Source organism: Erithacus rubecula (genome assembly GCF_903797595.1).
Source record: "Erithacus rubecula genome assembly, chromosome: 12".
NCBI lineage: Eukaryota > Metazoa > Chordata > Aves > Passeriformes > Muscicapidae > Erithacus > Erithacus rubecula.
The window spans coordinates 4,354,620-4,372,346 of NC_136664.1; the positions used below are offsets into that span (position 1 = coordinate 4,354,620).

At 44.7% G+C, this 17,727-nt stretch overlaps 1 protein-coding gene across 2 annotated transcripts in view; it reads right to left on the reverse strand.

The window, feature by feature from the left end:
* The window catches only part of CMIP (c-Maf inducing protein), a 127,867-nt gene that overhangs the window by 27,389 nt on the left and 82,751 nt on the right, over positions 1-17,727 (reverse strand). For both annotated transcript variants that reach the window (XM_079315854.1, XM_079315855.1), the window contains exons 4-7: positions 6,354-6,515; positions 5,148-5,189; positions 2,475-2,537; positions 1,032-1,112 (exon numbers count right to left, since the gene is read on the reverse strand). In XM_079315854.1, coding sequence (XP_079171980.1) covers positions 1,032-1,112; positions 2,475-2,537; positions 5,148-5,189; positions 6,354-6,515 — 348 coding nt within the window. The remainder of the gene's footprint in view (positions 1-1,031; positions 1,113-2,474; positions 2,538-5,147; positions 5,190-6,353; positions 6,516-17,727) is intronic.

Consider the following 17,727-nt stretch of genomic DNA (forward strand, 5'->3'; position numbering starts at 1 on the left):
AGAATATGACCTTTTTGCCATCTTGGGCTTTCTACCTAGTTCTGTAAACTCAGGGAGTTAAATAATAAGATTGGAAAAATAAGAAATATGAACTGTTTTCTACTGGGTTCATGCTAATCACAGCATGACAATGGATGGTCTCTAAAATTATGTTAATGAAAAGAAGTTAATTATGACGTTACAGAGGTTCATCCTTGAGATCTCAGCCAAATCAACTGCCTTAAATATTTTATTTTATTCACTTGTTATTCTTTGCTACTGCATTGTGAAGTAAGATTTCTTCATGTAACTTAAAAACATTGTCAGGAAACTTAATATGCCACAAAAACTGGAGAGCTGGTAAGTACTCCAGATGTCTTTTAGGAATGGAATATGGATCATGTAGGAATATTTTCAGAGTTTGGGGAAGGGGAATCTGGTCTACACGGTGAAAAGCAAAGCAGGGCATTTATTTCAAACAATGACAAGGAATTGATTAGCAATGAGAAGAGAGAAAGTCTGGGTAAAAACAGCCACAAAACAGAGTATCTATACCCTGTAATGAGAAGGAAGAATAGCAGTAGAAAAGCATAAGGATGTCCAGTGAGCTGGGATTCCTGAATATGAGCTTGAAGAAAAACAGAAACCAAGAAGAGAAAAAGTGTCGAGGGCTCCAGCTCAAAATTAACAAAGTCCCCATTCTGTTTTTGTTATTTATTTGATTTTAAACTGTTTTAACTGCAAGGATGGCATGCAGAGAGTAAATAAGGAGCCAAGGGCCAGGTGGGAGAGAGCTGGAGCTGTATATGCTGGCACTGCTGCCAAAAGAAACATCCCTCAATGGTTTTTCTTAGATGTTTCTGAGGATCCCACTGAAAGCTTATTAGTTCTGCGCTGACGAAGTAACACACAATTACATGCAGCATTCACACTCTGGGAGGCAGATTTACATACCACAGCACACAACAGGCAGCAGAACAGCTGCTGATCACAAGAGGTATGGCAGTAAAACTCCTCCAAGCTGCTGGAGCTGCCATGGCAGCAGCACTCACCATGTTGTGTTTGAGAATCCTCTGCACCACCGGGGTGAAGACCTCGATGACCACCATGGACCGCGGGCGCTCTCGGCAGTGCTGCGGGGAGCAAAGGGGCACACGTGGGGCTGCAGGACTCACGGACATGGGGCTCCCCTGCCTCACACCCCACTCGTGCAGTACCCCTTGGATCTTGTTAACCTTGGGGGAAGTTAATTTTTGCTGAGATTAAGGTACTTGTAATACTGCTCCTTCCTGTGGATTTGCTGGCATCTAGTAGAAGATTCCCAAGGGAGCTCACAAACTGCAAATCCCCTTCCCCGTCACCTATTCTTCCCAAAACTCACTGCAGTCTACCATTCTAGGGTCTTACTGCCAACAGTTTTAAAAACAAAGGGGATGGGGACAGGAATATATGATCACACAGGCAGTGTAAGGCCACAAATCTTCTTTCTCTGGGACCCAGGCTAAAAACCTGTGGTGGATCTTAGATGGTGCCAACAACCCACACTCCCACCACAGGATGATCAGAATAATTTAGGTTGGGAAAGATATCTGAAAGCCATCTGGTTCAACCCCTTGCTCAAGACAGGGTTGATTTTGAACATAAATCTCCTTCTCATTACCCTGTTCACTTCTGTTCTGGGAAGTCCATAATCTGTTTCCCATCCTGCAACTACACACATTTACAGACAATTAGGTGCCCATCTCCGAGAGAGATCAAAGGCAAAAAATCCCAAATAAGGAATAAAAATGCATCAAGTCTGAGGCCACTGATGACCTAAGAGTGCTTATAAAAATGCAAGTCAGAGGAATTTCTGTCACCTGACTCTATTTCTGTAGAAAGAAGCAGCTGATGAGTAACTCTGAATGGGAATTACAAGCAGCATCCAGAATATTTGACAAATGTGTACCCAGTCATCAGTAAGCAAATTTAAGCAGACTTGAAACTCAAACACAAACAGGCCTCGAGGAAAAGTAGTATTTTTAAATCTACAAGGTCTGCAATCCAAAGTACTCTGAAGTTTATGGATAAAGGGCACGAAATGCAGCACGAGCATGGATCTACCAGAAAAGAAGATGAGTCCTTATGATCTTCCCACTGCCATTACCCAATGACAAAACACCATAAGGGTGAGTTACACACATCTGAACACAGTGGCTCCAGTGATTCCTGCATTAGTTAAACACAGAATGCAGTAGGACACCTCTTGTACCCAGACTGAGGTGTGGGAGTCTCAAAATTTTAACTCTCACACGGTATCAGGACAAAACAGTCTGATATACTAAGCATATGATTGTATTTATCATAATGGTGCTGTTCACCATTCCAGTATCATTGCTTGCTGACCAAAAACTGAACTCAATCTGGGCAGGAGGCAAGAAGTTAAAGAAAAAAACCTCCTGATCAAAGAACTACATTCATATACAACTATGAGATTTCAGAAAACAAAGCTGTACCTTGCAGAAGAATTCACAGAGGTCAGGAGGAGGATGGTTGTTTTCCAGCAAAGGTGCAATTGCCTTTAAAAAGAAAGGAAGAAAAAAAGGGAGAAAAATTGAATTTCAAGGCAGCAACTGGAAAAAGCATATTGCAGGGAAGTATTTTTCTTGAGGGGATAAATGCTCACTTTTAGAAAGAGACAAAACAATAGAGAGATAAGTTAGAGGTGGGCCATGTGTTTATTTTACAAGTGAGTTCAAGCACACCTCTGCTATGAATCCTCAGGAAAACTCTGCTTTTAACTACATCAGTGCAAATATGTAAAACAGGCAAAGGAGTACAATATTTCTAATGGTTTAAATGGAAACAGGAGCAGACCAATTGCTTTAGGATATAAAAAAGCAAGGATGAATCTGGCTCACTGTTTGAGTTAGAACATCTCCCTAAAAGAAAAAACTGAACACCACCACACACATACATCTTTTGTGAAGGAGTTCAAGCTCTTTTTTTGTAAGAAAGAGCTCACTAAAAGCAACCTAGCATTGTTCTTACCTGGGAGGACCCTATTTATCAAAATCAAGCATCTAACTTTGTAAAAGCTGAGATCAACCATTCCTTTGTTGCTACGCAAACCAATGTGCTGGGTAAACACATTAGAGGTCATACCTGCCACTGAGGGGGTAATGAACTTATGCTGTTGTTACTTCCTTTGTAAACTAGAAAATGGTACCAGAATAATATAATTCTGTGTGGTGGTGCCTTCAGGCTTTTCCACTCTTCAGTTACAGGGATTCCCAGTACCCATTTCAATGAAAGACACTGAACACAGCAGCCAGGACATTTTGTATTAAGCAACTGAACACCAGATATTTTATCTGGATGGCACCTGGGGTTTTAACTAAGGCAGCCTGCTTTGGTTTTTGCTCTCCCTTTCATCTCCTTACTCAGCCCTGTGAGTCTGCTTGTAGTGGCTGTTTCACACACAAACATGTCAAGATTAGTGTGAATTTTAACAAGGAAACACAAGCACATCTGCAAAGCTCTGTCTGGCTACACATAAGAACTATGATCCTCATTATCATGTGCCATCCTTCTGCAACTTCACTCCTCCTCTGGTGCTGGGCCAGTCACAGGGGACTGATGGAGAACACAACCTCATCCAGTGAGCCCACAACATCCTCACTCCCCATCCAACACACGAGCTCAAGATCGTTCCTGAACCCAACTGGGATTGTTTGCTTTAGGGTAACACCACCACAGACACTCCAGCAGGCAATGGCTCTGCCTCTGTGGTCAGTGTGACAGAGTGACAGCCTGAAAGGACCTTTCCTGTGTTTTGCTCACAGGTGCCATGGTCAGAAGCAGGAAGCAGATGGTCAGAAGCAGACACGTGCTGTGCCACGTTGCCCAGCCGAGGCAACACGTGTGTCCCCATCCTGAGCAGGAAAGGGCTGGTTGGGATATTGATCTGCCCCAGCACCATCCACAGAAGGAAAGCTGGGCCCATCTGCATGGCCAAGCACTGTGTACTTTCCACATGCTACATAAACACACAGTATTAGCAATTCTTTCCAGGAATAGCCCAGGTTATCTGGTAATGGCAGTGAGCTCCGAATGCCCAGGAACTGCCAGCTCCTTAATGGCTTGGCACAACCTCCACGGGGGCAGGACTTGAACTGAAGAACCATCACCCAGAGCAGAGGGATAACACAGGCTGAAAGGACCTTTGGAGGCCACCTCACATCTTTCATTAAAAAAATCCTTCCCCAAAAGCAACAAGCTGTAACTGGGGGCCTGAACTACCCTTGGCACTAGAGTTAAATGAAGGCTATAGCAAAGGAAAGTAAATTCTACTTCAAAAACTTATCTCAGTGGCTGATTCCATCTAAAAGGGTACCTTAAACAGCAGTTAAACACAATTAACACCTACTGGCAGATACCTGACACCTTGTAATTTTACAGAGTCACAGATTTATGATACAATCAGGTGGTGGTGAGGCTCTAAATTAGATTACTAGGAAAATCTCCTAAAAATTGCCAGAGAAAGAAATTAAATCACAGTGATGGGGAACCAAGTTCAACCTCTGATACACTGTTGAGATTTTATACTTTGTTTCACAAGGAATAGAGCTGCCACTTCACTTATTTCTATGCCTAAATACATGTGACCTACAAGAAAGAAAATGTTGGAGAGGATGTTTTTACAAATAAGTTAGCAGGGAGTTAAACTGGAATGACACAAGAGCAATGCCTTGCTCACATACCCTCAGCAATGGAGACATTCTGTATATGGTAGCATTAGCCCCTCAGGAAACTACTCAGCCTAAGGGTTTTATAGGGCACATCTGGAAATGATGGGGTTTGACTATTTAAAGTACATATATAGATATGGATATTGCTGTGTAGCCTCCTAAGGAGCCCATTTGGAGAGACTGTTAACACTCAACATGCTGTGCTCTCTCACACAGGCTGACAGAAAGCTTTACTGTAATTCATCTATGAAACAAGAAAAGAGAAATGACAAAAATGACAAAAAATAGACAAATGGTTTTCATTCCTGCCTAAGCTCAGCAGCATTGGTGGAAAAGCATTCACATTTGCCCTACTCCACTGGGGCAGAGACAGGCATTAAGAGAACTGTTATCAAACAGCATCGATTTGTCCTCAGCTTTTGACAGAAAGATACTCACCACAATAATGCTCTCATGGTCTTGAGTGGTTAAGTTGTTGTTCTGAAAGAGTTGAATAGAAGAAAGATGAGTGAGCGAAGAGCACTCTTGACTTGGTACACCAGCACACACAGTCCTCAGCTACCACCAGACAAAAGAAGAAGGCTCAAGACTCAATTGCTTATTTTCTGAATAAAAAACCACAGCACTAAATTATTCTCCTAAAGGAGGTGGTATATTGCCTGCTATGAGGAGTGGTGCAAACCTTCATTGCCCTTCAGCTCAGCACACAAATATCAGAATGCCAGAGGCCTCAATCACTTGAAAAAGCAAAGTCAGCAATATATTTCTTTAAAATGTTTTCTTAGGATAAGCTCTACATCTCTACAAAAATTATTAAAAGGATTGTTGTGGCGGGGGTTTTTTTTGTGGCCAGTTCTCCCAAAATTCTTTCTTTAAACATGGTACCAGGAAAAGCCAATAAATTGACTGAGAGTCACCTATGCTACCACCTATGCAGAAGATTTTGCTCTGTGCTTTTTCAGCAGCATGATCCATCCAGAGGTTACACTGGTGTGAGTTGTTAAGATTTTTGACTACTGCAAGAAAAAAAAAATAGTGGATTTTTTTGCTTGTATCAAATCCTTCTGCTGTCACATCAGAATTAAGACATGAAAACCCTGCTTGGCATTATGATCCCTGTCCATGAAAAGTAAAACATTTGAAACAGATGTTATAGGAGGAAGACAAATAACTCTGAAGAAAAATGCTTTTCTTTACCAGAATTAGTAAAAATAAATTAATTACACAAGTAATTTATTGGTGTGTGTGTATATATATTGGTATAAAAATTATTGGTCATGGAAGCAAAGCCAATGGAAGAGAAGTCAGAGGGAGCTTTACCACTGACTTAAGGCATGAGTTAAACCCATGATAAATTTACCATAGATAATTTAAAAAACCAAAGAACCAAAAAACCAACCAACCAAAAAAACCAAACCAACAAACACAAGATAAATGGGATTTGTTTTGTTCCCAGAAATCTACATAACATGTGCCAAATTCTTCTTCTCCCCAGCAAGTGCAAACTCCACTCAAGTCAGCAGAAATCACGAGCGGACTCACGGGCAGAATTTTGACAAGTCCCGAGTTAAAATAAAACCCAGCCCCAAACTTTTAACTGTTTGTGTCTCATGTGTGAGTGCCAGCAGCCCTGCTGGGCCATACCTCTGAGAGCAGCTTGGAGACAATCTCCAGGGGTGCCTGGTGGATGGAGTCGTCCTGCAGCGGGGACGTCAGCGCCATGTCCACCAGCGTCCGGATCTCCTTCAGCACCACCTCCCAGCGGCTGGGGTTGCTCAGCACCTTCTTGTACTTGTAAATCTTCTTCTGCAAGACACAAAAAGGGCCACGCTGACACCACCATCAACACCCTGAAGGCAGCTGTGCTTCCTGCTGCCCAAGGGGGCTGCTTTGTATTTGCAATTCTGTCTTTTCTGGTGGCTGAGTAGCTGTACTTGAAACAGTTAAATGGACAAGAAAACTTTTTATCTCTAAACCAGTTTATTCTGTGGAAGCATGAGAAACCATGATTCTTTCATTTAAAAATTAGTTTTTTAATTCCAGAGCATCTTTCTTTTCATCATCTCCTCTTGCAAACACCTTCTTCCTCAGGCTAACAACAAATACCTGCTACTGAACTGTTTCTAAAGCTTAAGTTCTTTTTAAGACAGTCATTAAGGAAGGGGGAGAGAAAGGCCATCAAAACATCACTCTTACAGATCCTTTATTGTGAATGTGAATTCACATTCAGAATTCATTTAAATCTATTTTACCAAAGCAAAAAACCCTCAAAGATCAAGAGGCTTTTTTTCCTGTCTTGAAGGAGCCTGAAAGTCATATTACATCCTCCAGCTGTAACAGAATCCAACTTGTAAAGTCTCCAAATCTTCTATACAACAGCATTCCTGATTGCCTAATCCCATCTGCCCCAGTTCCCTGCAGGCTCCTGACCATGTCCAAGCTATTTCATCAACTGCCCCATCCACAGAGCAGCTGGATAAGCAGAGGGCAACTCTTACTCCTCAGCAGCAATGTGACCACAAACTACTGGAACAGAAGCTGCTTTATATTATAAAAAACAATCTTTAGAGAAAACCCAACCACCCAAATTTCCAGAGGTGGCTTGATGGCACTTTACAAGTTCAAGGAAATGATGGTGAGTGTTAAAACATCACTTCTGAAAACAACATGAAAGGCACATGAGAGCCAGGAGGGGCTGCACAAGAGTGTGGAGGCAGTGCCAGGGGCAGGGAAGGAGCTGTGCACTGAAGGGATCCCACTTGTATTTAGTTCACATGTCCCTCCACTCCTCTCTCTGCATGAGCTCTTTGCATTAGTCTGGTCCTCTGCAAAAATGGTTGTTCAGAAGTCTGGACACATGCTCAGGTTTATTTAGCAGCACTGGCTGGGCACACACGTTTACACGAAAACATCAGTGTTTTGCACTAAAAATGGATCTTACATTCCTCGGCAGCATTTCCATGAAAATCACATAACCTGCCCATTTTGTGCAGTTTGCAGATCTCACCTGCACATTTTGGGCTATACCTGAGTGTAACACAGGCTTTGCAAACAGCCTGAGAGTTTTGTTTTGCTCTGGAGCTCTGCAGCTCCCGGCATTTCCCCCTGTGCTGGCCCAGGGCAGCCCCAGCAGGAACCATCTGACCAGGCTGGCTCTCTGCTTATCAGCCACTTCCTTCCCACCCAGAGCAGACCTACTGCCCAACAGCACTCACCTCTGCACCCCCACCAAGAACACAAAAGAGAACAATGCAGAAAAATACAGATTCAAATGCACTGGGCTTGTCAGCATTGTTAGAGGGGGGAGAGGAGAGTGGCACTAGGCTGACATGTAAAGGCTGATAAAGCAATCCAATTATCTTTTTAATTAAATTCATGCCAAGTACAAAAGCACATTGGCTGTGTAGTTTCACACTTTCAGTGCATTTTAAGCCACTGAAAAGCTAAAGGAACATAAAAACATGCTGCGGACACTATCAAATGTGGCTGCAAGTTCAGAACTGCACAAAAATCTTTGTACTTTTGAGCTCCTTGGGACAGAGTAAATCCAATGGTGATTTTAAGCTACCAGCACTACCTCCACATCACAGATTTCTTGGACTCCTTAGGAAACTTCAATCATAGAACTTAATTTCTCTTATTCAAGCAGTACCTTTATTTATGGTCTTTTTGTTAGACCCATTCCAGCACTAAATCTAAGACAACCATACAGTCTTTTAACTGGAAACAACTCCTTTCTGACTAATTGAGGACACTAAACCAAGCTGGCTCAAGAGATACAATTTCCAATGCTGAAACTTCCTCCTTGGCCCTGTACTGTGAAGAAGTCAAGCTCAAAGCAGAATTCAAAGCTGACAAAATGTGGGGACAGGGATGATGAGAGTTGGATGACTGGGCCATTGCATCCCTGCCTCTCTGGGCTGCCCCTTTTTTGGTGAGTTACAACTCATTTTCAGAGCAGCTCCTTCAGCCTAAGGGGCTGCTGCTGAAGGAAACTCTTGCCCAACAGGACGCTGCTCAGACAACTCCACCACAAATATCCTTCTTTTGCTGTCAAATCCACTCTTGCTTGGGGTGAGGGAGGAGCAAGGGAGTTTTTCTTTCCCTTTTAGAGATATCCATTAAAAGTCAGAATTCTGATGATGCTGACGTACATAAGAGGGAAGACAGCAGGAGCTTCACCAGCTGCCACACAGGGAAGATGAACCAAAGCTGCTGCTCAAGGCAGGCAGGGACTCAAAGGAGCATCAAGGGACAGCCACCTCTGCAGACACACTGAGCCTGATGCAGGCACAAACTTATCAGTGTCTGCTTCACGTTTCCAGCACAAAGGACTGAGTGGCACTGGCAGACTGAGCTTCAGTCTGCAAATGACATTACAGCAGTCTTGAATGATGGTGGGAAAGCAGCAGAAAATAAATAAATAAATAGAGGAGCCATCCCCAAGAGGGTTGAACTCTGCTGTCCAGAACCTTTGGCCATGGTTACAGTGCTGTTTTTCTCAGCAGAATGCTTTTCACTGTTGAGCGCCTTGCTGAAAGCCTCAATTAAAGCCTGAAACCTATCAGTGGGTTACAGAAGCAATTTGCTGTGTCTCAGCAAGCACTTAGACAACACTGAGCCATCTGCTCCATTCTACCTGTGCTGGCTCCAGAGCAGGGAGCAACAATCACTCACAAGCTGAAAAACAAAGCTGCCTGGCAAAGACCCACACGGAGAACAGGAATGTCAATCCAGGGGTTCACCCCCCAGGTGTCAGTGTAAAAGATGCCTTCAGTTGCTGAAAAAAATTCACACATTTACCATTAATAGCCTGAACACAAAAAATATCAGGGTAGGAATCCAGTTCCTAGGGGGATTTCACTAAAAGCAGCAGCTCCTGTGAAAATTTATGTGAGTGAAAATGAGATATGCCAAATTGGAATTTGACCCTCCTAGTTACTGACCAGCCAAAGCCACACAGCCAGTGTCATTCCAAAATCTTACCATGCTGACTTTAAATGCAAAACCACTGAATTTATTAAGTGCCCAGAAGAAGCAAAATGAGGAGAATAAGTGACACTGACAGGGCATCCTTCATTCTCAAATCACTCTAATTAATTAAGTCTTACAGAAACCCAAAGACCTAAGTCTCAATCGTCTTTTACAGGAGAAAAGAACTCAAGTCCACATATTAAAAATTACTTTTCTAGAGTTATTAAGCAAGGAAATGTGATAAAAATCTATAAGCAGTTGGTTTTACCATCAGTGCTCAAAAGCCTTTGAACACTGCTGTGAACAGAAAGTTCAAGAGTGTAGGAAACTTTCAGCTTTTTTCAAATAAGATCTTCATGTGCTTCTCTATCCTATAATGGCTTCATCTTGTAGCCCTTGCTCATACAACACTTTCTTGGACAAGAATGATAATACTGATGTAGTCAACAGCTAAGAAAAATGGACTCTAATGCACAAAATCAGCCAGCATCATACACTTGCCTTGTTCAGCCCTAGCAAGACCTTTCATGTTAGGAACATCTTAAAGCAGCCAGGACAGCACACCTGATCTAAAAAGGGAAAAATGAAGTTAGCCTTTTTGATGACAAAATTTCATCCTTATTTTGCTACTGCCAGCCAGGGAACGTTCTGTACTCTCGGGAACCTGTCCTCCCATCAGCAAATACTATCTTCATTACATAAAGAAAATTAATGGCCATTTCTAATGCTGAAGAGCCTGCTAAATTCTAGCTCTCTGCCCCCTTTACCACATGCAGCCTGCAAAGGATCATTAGAGTCTTCAGTAGGGAGGCTCCTGCAGGAATGCAGGAACGGGACAGGCTGCAGCCCCTGCAGGAACGGGACAGGCTGCAGCTCCTGCAGGAATGGGACAGGCTGCAGCCCCTGCAGGAATGGGACAGGCTGCAGCCCCTGCAGGAACGGGACAGGCTGCAGCCCCTGCAGGAACGGGACAGGCTGCAGCTCCTGCAGGAATGGGACAGGCTGCAGCCCCTGCAGGAATGGGACAGGCTGCAGCCCCTGCAGGAACGGGACAGGCTGCAGCCCCTGCAGGAACGGGACAGGCTGCAGCTCCTGCAGGAAAATGGGACAGGCTGCAGCCCCTGCAGGAACGGGACAGGATTGAGCCCCTGCAGGAATGGGACAGGCTGCAGCCCCTGCAGGAACGGGACAGGCTGCAGCCCCTGCAGGAACGGGACAGGATTGAGCCCCTGCAGGAATGGGACAGGCTGCAGCCCCTGCAGGAACGGGACAGGCTGCAGCCCCTGCAGCTCCTGCAGGAACGGGACAGGCTGCAGCCCCTGCAGCCCCTGCAGGAACGGGACAGGCTGCAGCCCCTGCAGGAACGGGACAGGCTGCAGCCCCTGCAGCTCCTGCAGGAACGGGACAGGCTGCAGCCCCTGCAGGAATGGGACAGGCTGCAGCCCCTGCAGGAACGGGACAGGCTGCAGCCCCTGCAGGAACGGGACAGGCTGCAGCCCCTGCAGCTCCTGCAGGGACAGGACAGGCTGCAGCCCCTGCAGGAACGGGACAGGCTGCAGCCCCTGCAGGAACGGGACAGGCTGCAGCCCCTGCAGTTCCTGCAGGGACGGGACAGGCCGCAGCTCCTGCAGGGACGGGCGCTGCCCTGGAGGGCTGTGGGTGCCAGCAATTGTTTATTTCTTGCTGAGCAACGAGAGCAGCTCCAGCAAGAGGGAAAGGTCAGGCTCCCGCACAAAGGTCCCCCCAGCTCATTGCGGGAGGGATGACACAGGCTACTGTTACACTTCCATGGTGAGTGCTTATGTAAAATGGAGGTGCCTCTTGCTAGATGCAAATCTGCAGAGATAAAAACAACACAGAGAGCAGACTCTGGAAAGGTTTTCTCCACTGCAGCAGAACATTTTGTTCAAACGCTGTGTAACCAAGAACAGGAAGAGTTGCTGGCGATGTTCAACACACATGTTGGCCTGTCCTACAAAGCCCAGGTGCACCACGTATTCTGCAGCATCACCTGCTGCCAATTTGACCTTTAACTCATTATCTTCATGAAAACAAAGAGGAATCCCAAAACTCAGCCATACCCATATTCTGCTTTTAATACTAGCCCATACTACTTACTTTACGGTAAGCTGAAAAATACCTAAGGGTAACTTACTGATATCAGAATTTTCCCTATTAGTCAGAGATGGACTTAAATCACCAGCTGAATCCACTGAAAGCTTTTGGAACTATGTTCCTACCTGCAACATTTACCAATATGAAAAAAACCAAAAAAACCTACCTGAAAAGACTAAGTCTATAGAAAGTCCCAATCCAGGCAAAGGGCTGGGGTTGGGATGAGATTATGGAAACTTTTCTAAATCAGGGACTTCAAACTGCTCATGCTGCAGTAATCAAACTCTTCCTGACCTTCTGCAACAGAAATTCTGTACAGAGCAGCTCTGTACAGAAAGGCTAATGTGCTGCTCTCTAAAATAGATGCAAAACAGCAGCAGTAAACTTTTGCTCTCCACCATGTTTTCAGGTCACAGCCTTTTTTGTGTATTTTCATTCTACCCAGTGCAAAATGTTGAAGTGCAACAACTTCTCTGCTTCAGTTGCTTCTCTGAATGTAATTGCCATGGTTGAAGCTCACCTCCCCACAAGTTTCTTGCAACAGACCAGAGAAATGGAGAGAAATATTATAGGATGAGTCCTTCCAATTCTCACTCAGTTAAGGTCTAAATAACACTTTGGTTTTTGCCAGCTCATATAAAAAAAGATCCTGGTAAAATCCCCATTATTTACTACACTGACTGGCACCTGTGAATCTATGGCCTGAATAAATGTACCCAGCAACATTCTCTGTCCTGAGCAGCTTGCAGTCTAGATGATTAAAAGCAAGAAGGAGAAAAAGAGCAAGAAAACCAAGGTGATTTCCTTGAGGTCATATGGCAAGCCAGGAGCAGAGCAGATCTGAGGCGTTCTGACCCTGAGGCCTCTGAGGCAGTTGCTGGATCCAGGCACTCCAAGGAGAAGCACCACTGGCAGGCAGCAGGCACTGTGCCTGCAGCAGTTTGAGTGTTGATACCCTCTTGCTGTGCTTCCCCATCTCACCATCTCTGGCCACCATCTTTTCCAGTCTACCCTGATTCCCCTGGCTTTTTCCAGCAGTGTGCCACTTTGCTCCAGCTCTCACTAAGCCAGGCAGACCCCCCCAAGGCTCAGGTCAGTGCTGCTCCAGAGCTGACAGAGTTCAGTGGGTTCAGCAGGTGGTGACGCGGGTTCAGCTGTTACTGAGGCACGAGCTGGAACAACCACACTGACACTTCCCACAAGCACAGGGCTTGTCCTTTGCTCAGGTACCCCTGGGACAGTACCACTGCAAAGGAAAGAAATGCTGAAATAAACACAATTTTAAAAGCATGAAACAGAGACAAAATGCATTTCTGCTTGAACCAAGAGAAGTGCAAAGTAGACATGGGACAATGGGGGAGTCAGGCTCCTCAGTCACCTCTCAGCATGACACTGGGCAGCTCAACATTAATGCACTGAACTTGTTCCTGAAGCACATTATATATTTTATCTACATATACATATATATATCCACCTCCTTTGCACACAGTGGTCAACTGACTGCCCATCCTTCTGGGCTTCTGCTCTCTGATGTGCTCAACACTACTGCAAAGATAACCTTCAGTAACAAGAGGGGATGAGAGGATGGAATGGGAACGATATTCTACCCAAGGAAAAGGAAGAAAACCAAAAGAATGAAATTCATGAGCTCTACTGAAGACAAACTTGATGCAAATGCAGTGTGTGTGTGTGTCTCCAAAAATTGAAAGCAACTCAAAAATCATGGCTTCCTTTTAGCCTCCCTAAGCAGGGATGGAAGAGGTTGTCCTTGTCAGACCTCCCTGCTACCAAGCAAAGAAACTGGCCTTTGTTTCTGCTGGTGCCTTGTCTTCCTCTCAAACCCCTGCCCAGCCCTTGTGTCCCTAAGATGCAGGAACACAGCAGGTTGAGCCAAACCCATCTCCACCTCAATCCTGCATTTGAGATGCTGTAAACCCAGCTAGAAAACACAGAAGGCCAACTGTGGCTCCAGCTGCACTTTGCCTGGGCTAATGTGGTTACTCTTGTAATCAGACCTGTCCACAGGGGAGACATTTCTTGGCATAGCCGATGCTGATGCATTCCCCGAAACCCTCCATCCCTGCTTCCATTTCCTTTTGGCAAACACTCCCATTCTTCAGGCCCCAGTTCCAGCACCAGCTTTACACTTCAGGTTGGCAAAACATCAGCTTTCATCCTGCACACAGCAACTGCTGTTCCGTATTTTTCGCACCAGAGCCAAGTTGGGGTTTGTTTTTAATGTTGCTTTGGCTATGCGGAATTTCACTATGACTGCAGATACTCCAGCACAAGCACAAGCCACTCCCTGCTTGCAAAAAGCATTGGTAGAGACAAAGATGGTATCTTAGGTTGGAAATTCCATTTGGTGATATCTTCCCAAATGAAGAAATATTCTAAAATATATTGCCCACGAGCACTTGGGTGTTTTAGTTTGTTTTTTGTTACCGCACAAAAGTTACACAACATATTTTTCTCCTGATCTTGGGCAGGAGAAAAAACTTCAAAACAGTTGATCAATACAATTGTCCCAGCATACAGGAAAGATTTCTCCAAACTGCAAGCTGGTGAGGAAGAAGTTTACAAACCCTCCTGAGTTACTTAAGTATCTTCTGCAGAATGAGTGAGAAAAACCTGCAGAGAGAGGTTGCTGGCCTCTCACAACAGGGCAGGAGCAGACACTCTGCTTGAGCTACAGGACTTGAACAGCTTCTGACTCATTGGCAGAGGGAAGGTTTCAAACGTGTTCAGACACAACTGCCTCCTCCTCTCGCAGGATCACTGCTCCCTGCTGCAGCATATTTGGCTTTTTCTCCAGGGCAGCAAATGCCCCACACGGCCACTGTGTGTATGTCAGGATCTCAGTGTTCTGGCAAAACCCACAGCTTCCAGAGAGGTGTAAGTCTGACTTGCTCCTGTATTTGCAGCATGACCCAGAGTCAGAAAAAATACGTCCAAGTCAAAAAAAAGGAAAGAACAGACTATTAGAAAAAAGCAGGAATATAAAAAGCAGTGTACCATACACCCTCCACGCTTTCTGAAGCCTTCAGTGGACTAACTGCACTGAGGGCACAGGGGCAAAAAGTAGTATTAAATAACTAAAGCACAGCAGACAGCATGTGACTGTGGGTTTCGACATGCAGCAAACAGAGCACAGATGACACAAGGCACTGTGACATTAAATGCCATCTAGGTGTGGTCCTTGCTGTGTGCTTTTCTGTGCAGAGACCTACAGTTACTGATTACATTATAAAATACCCAGCTGAACTGATCCAGGTTCCTAATTACCTTTTACCTTTGTGTTCTGCATATGATGGCTGTGTCCGTGGAGCCTTGGCATTCACCAGCTCAGACCATGGTGGGAATAAATCACTTTACCACTGCAGAGAAACTATACAGTGTAGGAAAAAAGGGAGCATGCACAATCTTATCATCGATGCACTTTGACCAGGTCTGGCAAAGCAAAAAGCTGTGCACAAGGCCACCATGGAGCACAGCCAGGCATACCTGCTCTGGCACTGCACCCTTCAGATCCCACTCAGGCACGAGAGAGCTGGGAAATCACTGGGAAAACAGGACGTGGCCTCATCTGCAGGGCTATGTGACCGATGCCAGTAATTTCAGGCACGTGAGAACCCTGATCGGAAGAACTCGCCAGCCCAGAAAGCACCTGCATCTGGGAGCAAGCAGCTATCACTGCACAATGTAGCAACTGCTAACAAAAGATAACCTCAGAAAGATAATCTATCCCCCTTTTATTTTCTGGGAAATTCCAGCATGCTGAGGTAGCACCCAGTAGCATACAAAGCAATTATTTCTTCTCAGATATGCAAAATGGATTAAAAAGCCACGTCATTCCTTTTCCTTACCACTCTCTACTGCTGGCAGTGGACACCCTCAGCTTTTTCTGCTCTCCTCCCCTCTCACCAGTCAGCAAAATCTTCCAAATGGACGTTTACCCACCTGTTTCACTTTCTCCTCCTTGGCAGATGCATTATTTTGCTGATTTTCTAGCTCCTCAACACCATAAATGGCTTTGAAATTGGCTTCTTTCTTGTGCACCTGCATCATCAATGTCGTCAGCAAGAGAGATGTGCACGGCTCGAGGAACATGTTTGTGTCAGAAAGCTGCTGCAGAGCCTTAGGGAGAGCAGGGACTGGATGCTTATGTGATGCTTGCAAGCATCTTAAAAGGGACTTCAGAAAAGCAGGGTATTTCTATCTTCAGATCACTGGGCTTTGGAGCACTGAATTTTTCAGTTTCTCACAGGGAGATGCCCAATTTCAGAGCAGCATTTGCATCTGAAACATTCCCATCACTTTGTTTCATGTTTTTATATTACATCTTATTGTGCCACATCAGCACAAACCCCCAAATCTCCTGCAACTCTTCAGCTTACCAAAATGCCACTGGATCTCTGCACTTTCCTTGTTTTCCTTCTCCTTTGTAAAAGTGCTGTATGATGTACAAGACTGAATGAAGACTCCCAGCTTTCTGATCCCAAGACTCACATCCTTGCTGAGAACCAGGGATCACTGGGGTGCTCCCAGAATCACTGCCCATGTTCAGAATCATTCACAACATCCCTGCTGTCCTTGATGGATCTCCCCCCTGGTTACATAACCTTATCCAGTATTCCCATCTTAAATAAGACAGTAAAGAGCACCAGAGACCAGGCAATGGGAATTAGCTGCAATGCAACAGCTTCTGAACGAAGAGAGGAATGAAGAACATGCTTGCTTTAGGATACCTTTTTTTTTCTAATTTTAAAACCATCAGTGTTCTAGGAAAAAAAGGCAAGGAGCTGTGACAGACAAGATACACATGAGGTTTACAGCAAGAACTAGGCAGATGATCCAGGCTGTGACACTTGCAATATATTATTTTACAGTTTTCTTGGGGTATTAGCAGCAGTTTTATAATTCCTCTAATACATTATGTATACTATAATGTAAGGACAAAATGGTGCATGAAATGAAAGGGAAATTTAGAACAACACCTAGATCCCCTTTGCTCCTTCAGGGTCTTGGAAGTCTTCTGACATCAGGAGTTCTCACAACATCCAGAATGCAGAACTGGGCCCCATGGCAGCAGCTTAACAAAGCACTTAGCATGTGTCATCTCCCAGAGTTAGGTTTTCACACCCAATGCATCATGTGAGGAAGATAATTACACTCCAGGGAAAGCCTACCAGTCTTGTCCTGTCTCCACAAGAGATCTCCTAAAAACAGATTTTTCTGCAGCCAGAAACCTGAACAAGAGAATAATTTTGGTGCAGCTCTATATTATGACAGTTATAGATGAGAAATTGTAATTTGGTGAAATTTTTGGTCACCATGACCTCAAAATCCTGAATTGCAAAGAATTAGTCATAAGGTCAGCCCCGGAATAATGCAGAGGAGCAGTTCACCAGCATAAAAACCCGAGGATCCCTCTTGGCCAGCAGCTCAGCATTCCTGAGAAACAACATATTCCAGCAATTGTATCTGCTCCTCTTCAGAGCTGAGACCTAAGCACACAATAACAAGCTGACCTGTTTATTCAGCTGTTTTTGACACCCCTCTATCATCAGACCTAATATTAGTTTGAATAGGATAGCATCCAAGTCTAGAGGGTAAAATTTAGAGCTGGTCCTGACTTAGCTAAAGCAAGACAGAAAATAACTATCTAGTTTCTACTCAAATTTCACCACTAGACCATAAATTGGCTTGAGTTCTGCCTCCTTAAAAAAGGCCATTTTGGCAACGCAGGAGGCAGCTATGGGTGCACAAAGCACGTGTGCCTATGGCTGGGTGAGGGCAGGGCAGCTCAGAACAGCAGCTCAGATCCAGGCTGGCATCCCAGCATGTTGCCAAGAGCCTCCTTGGGCTGGACAAAGTGCTATGCTGACATGGATATGCAGCTCCTAGATTGGAAGTGATTCATGTGAAG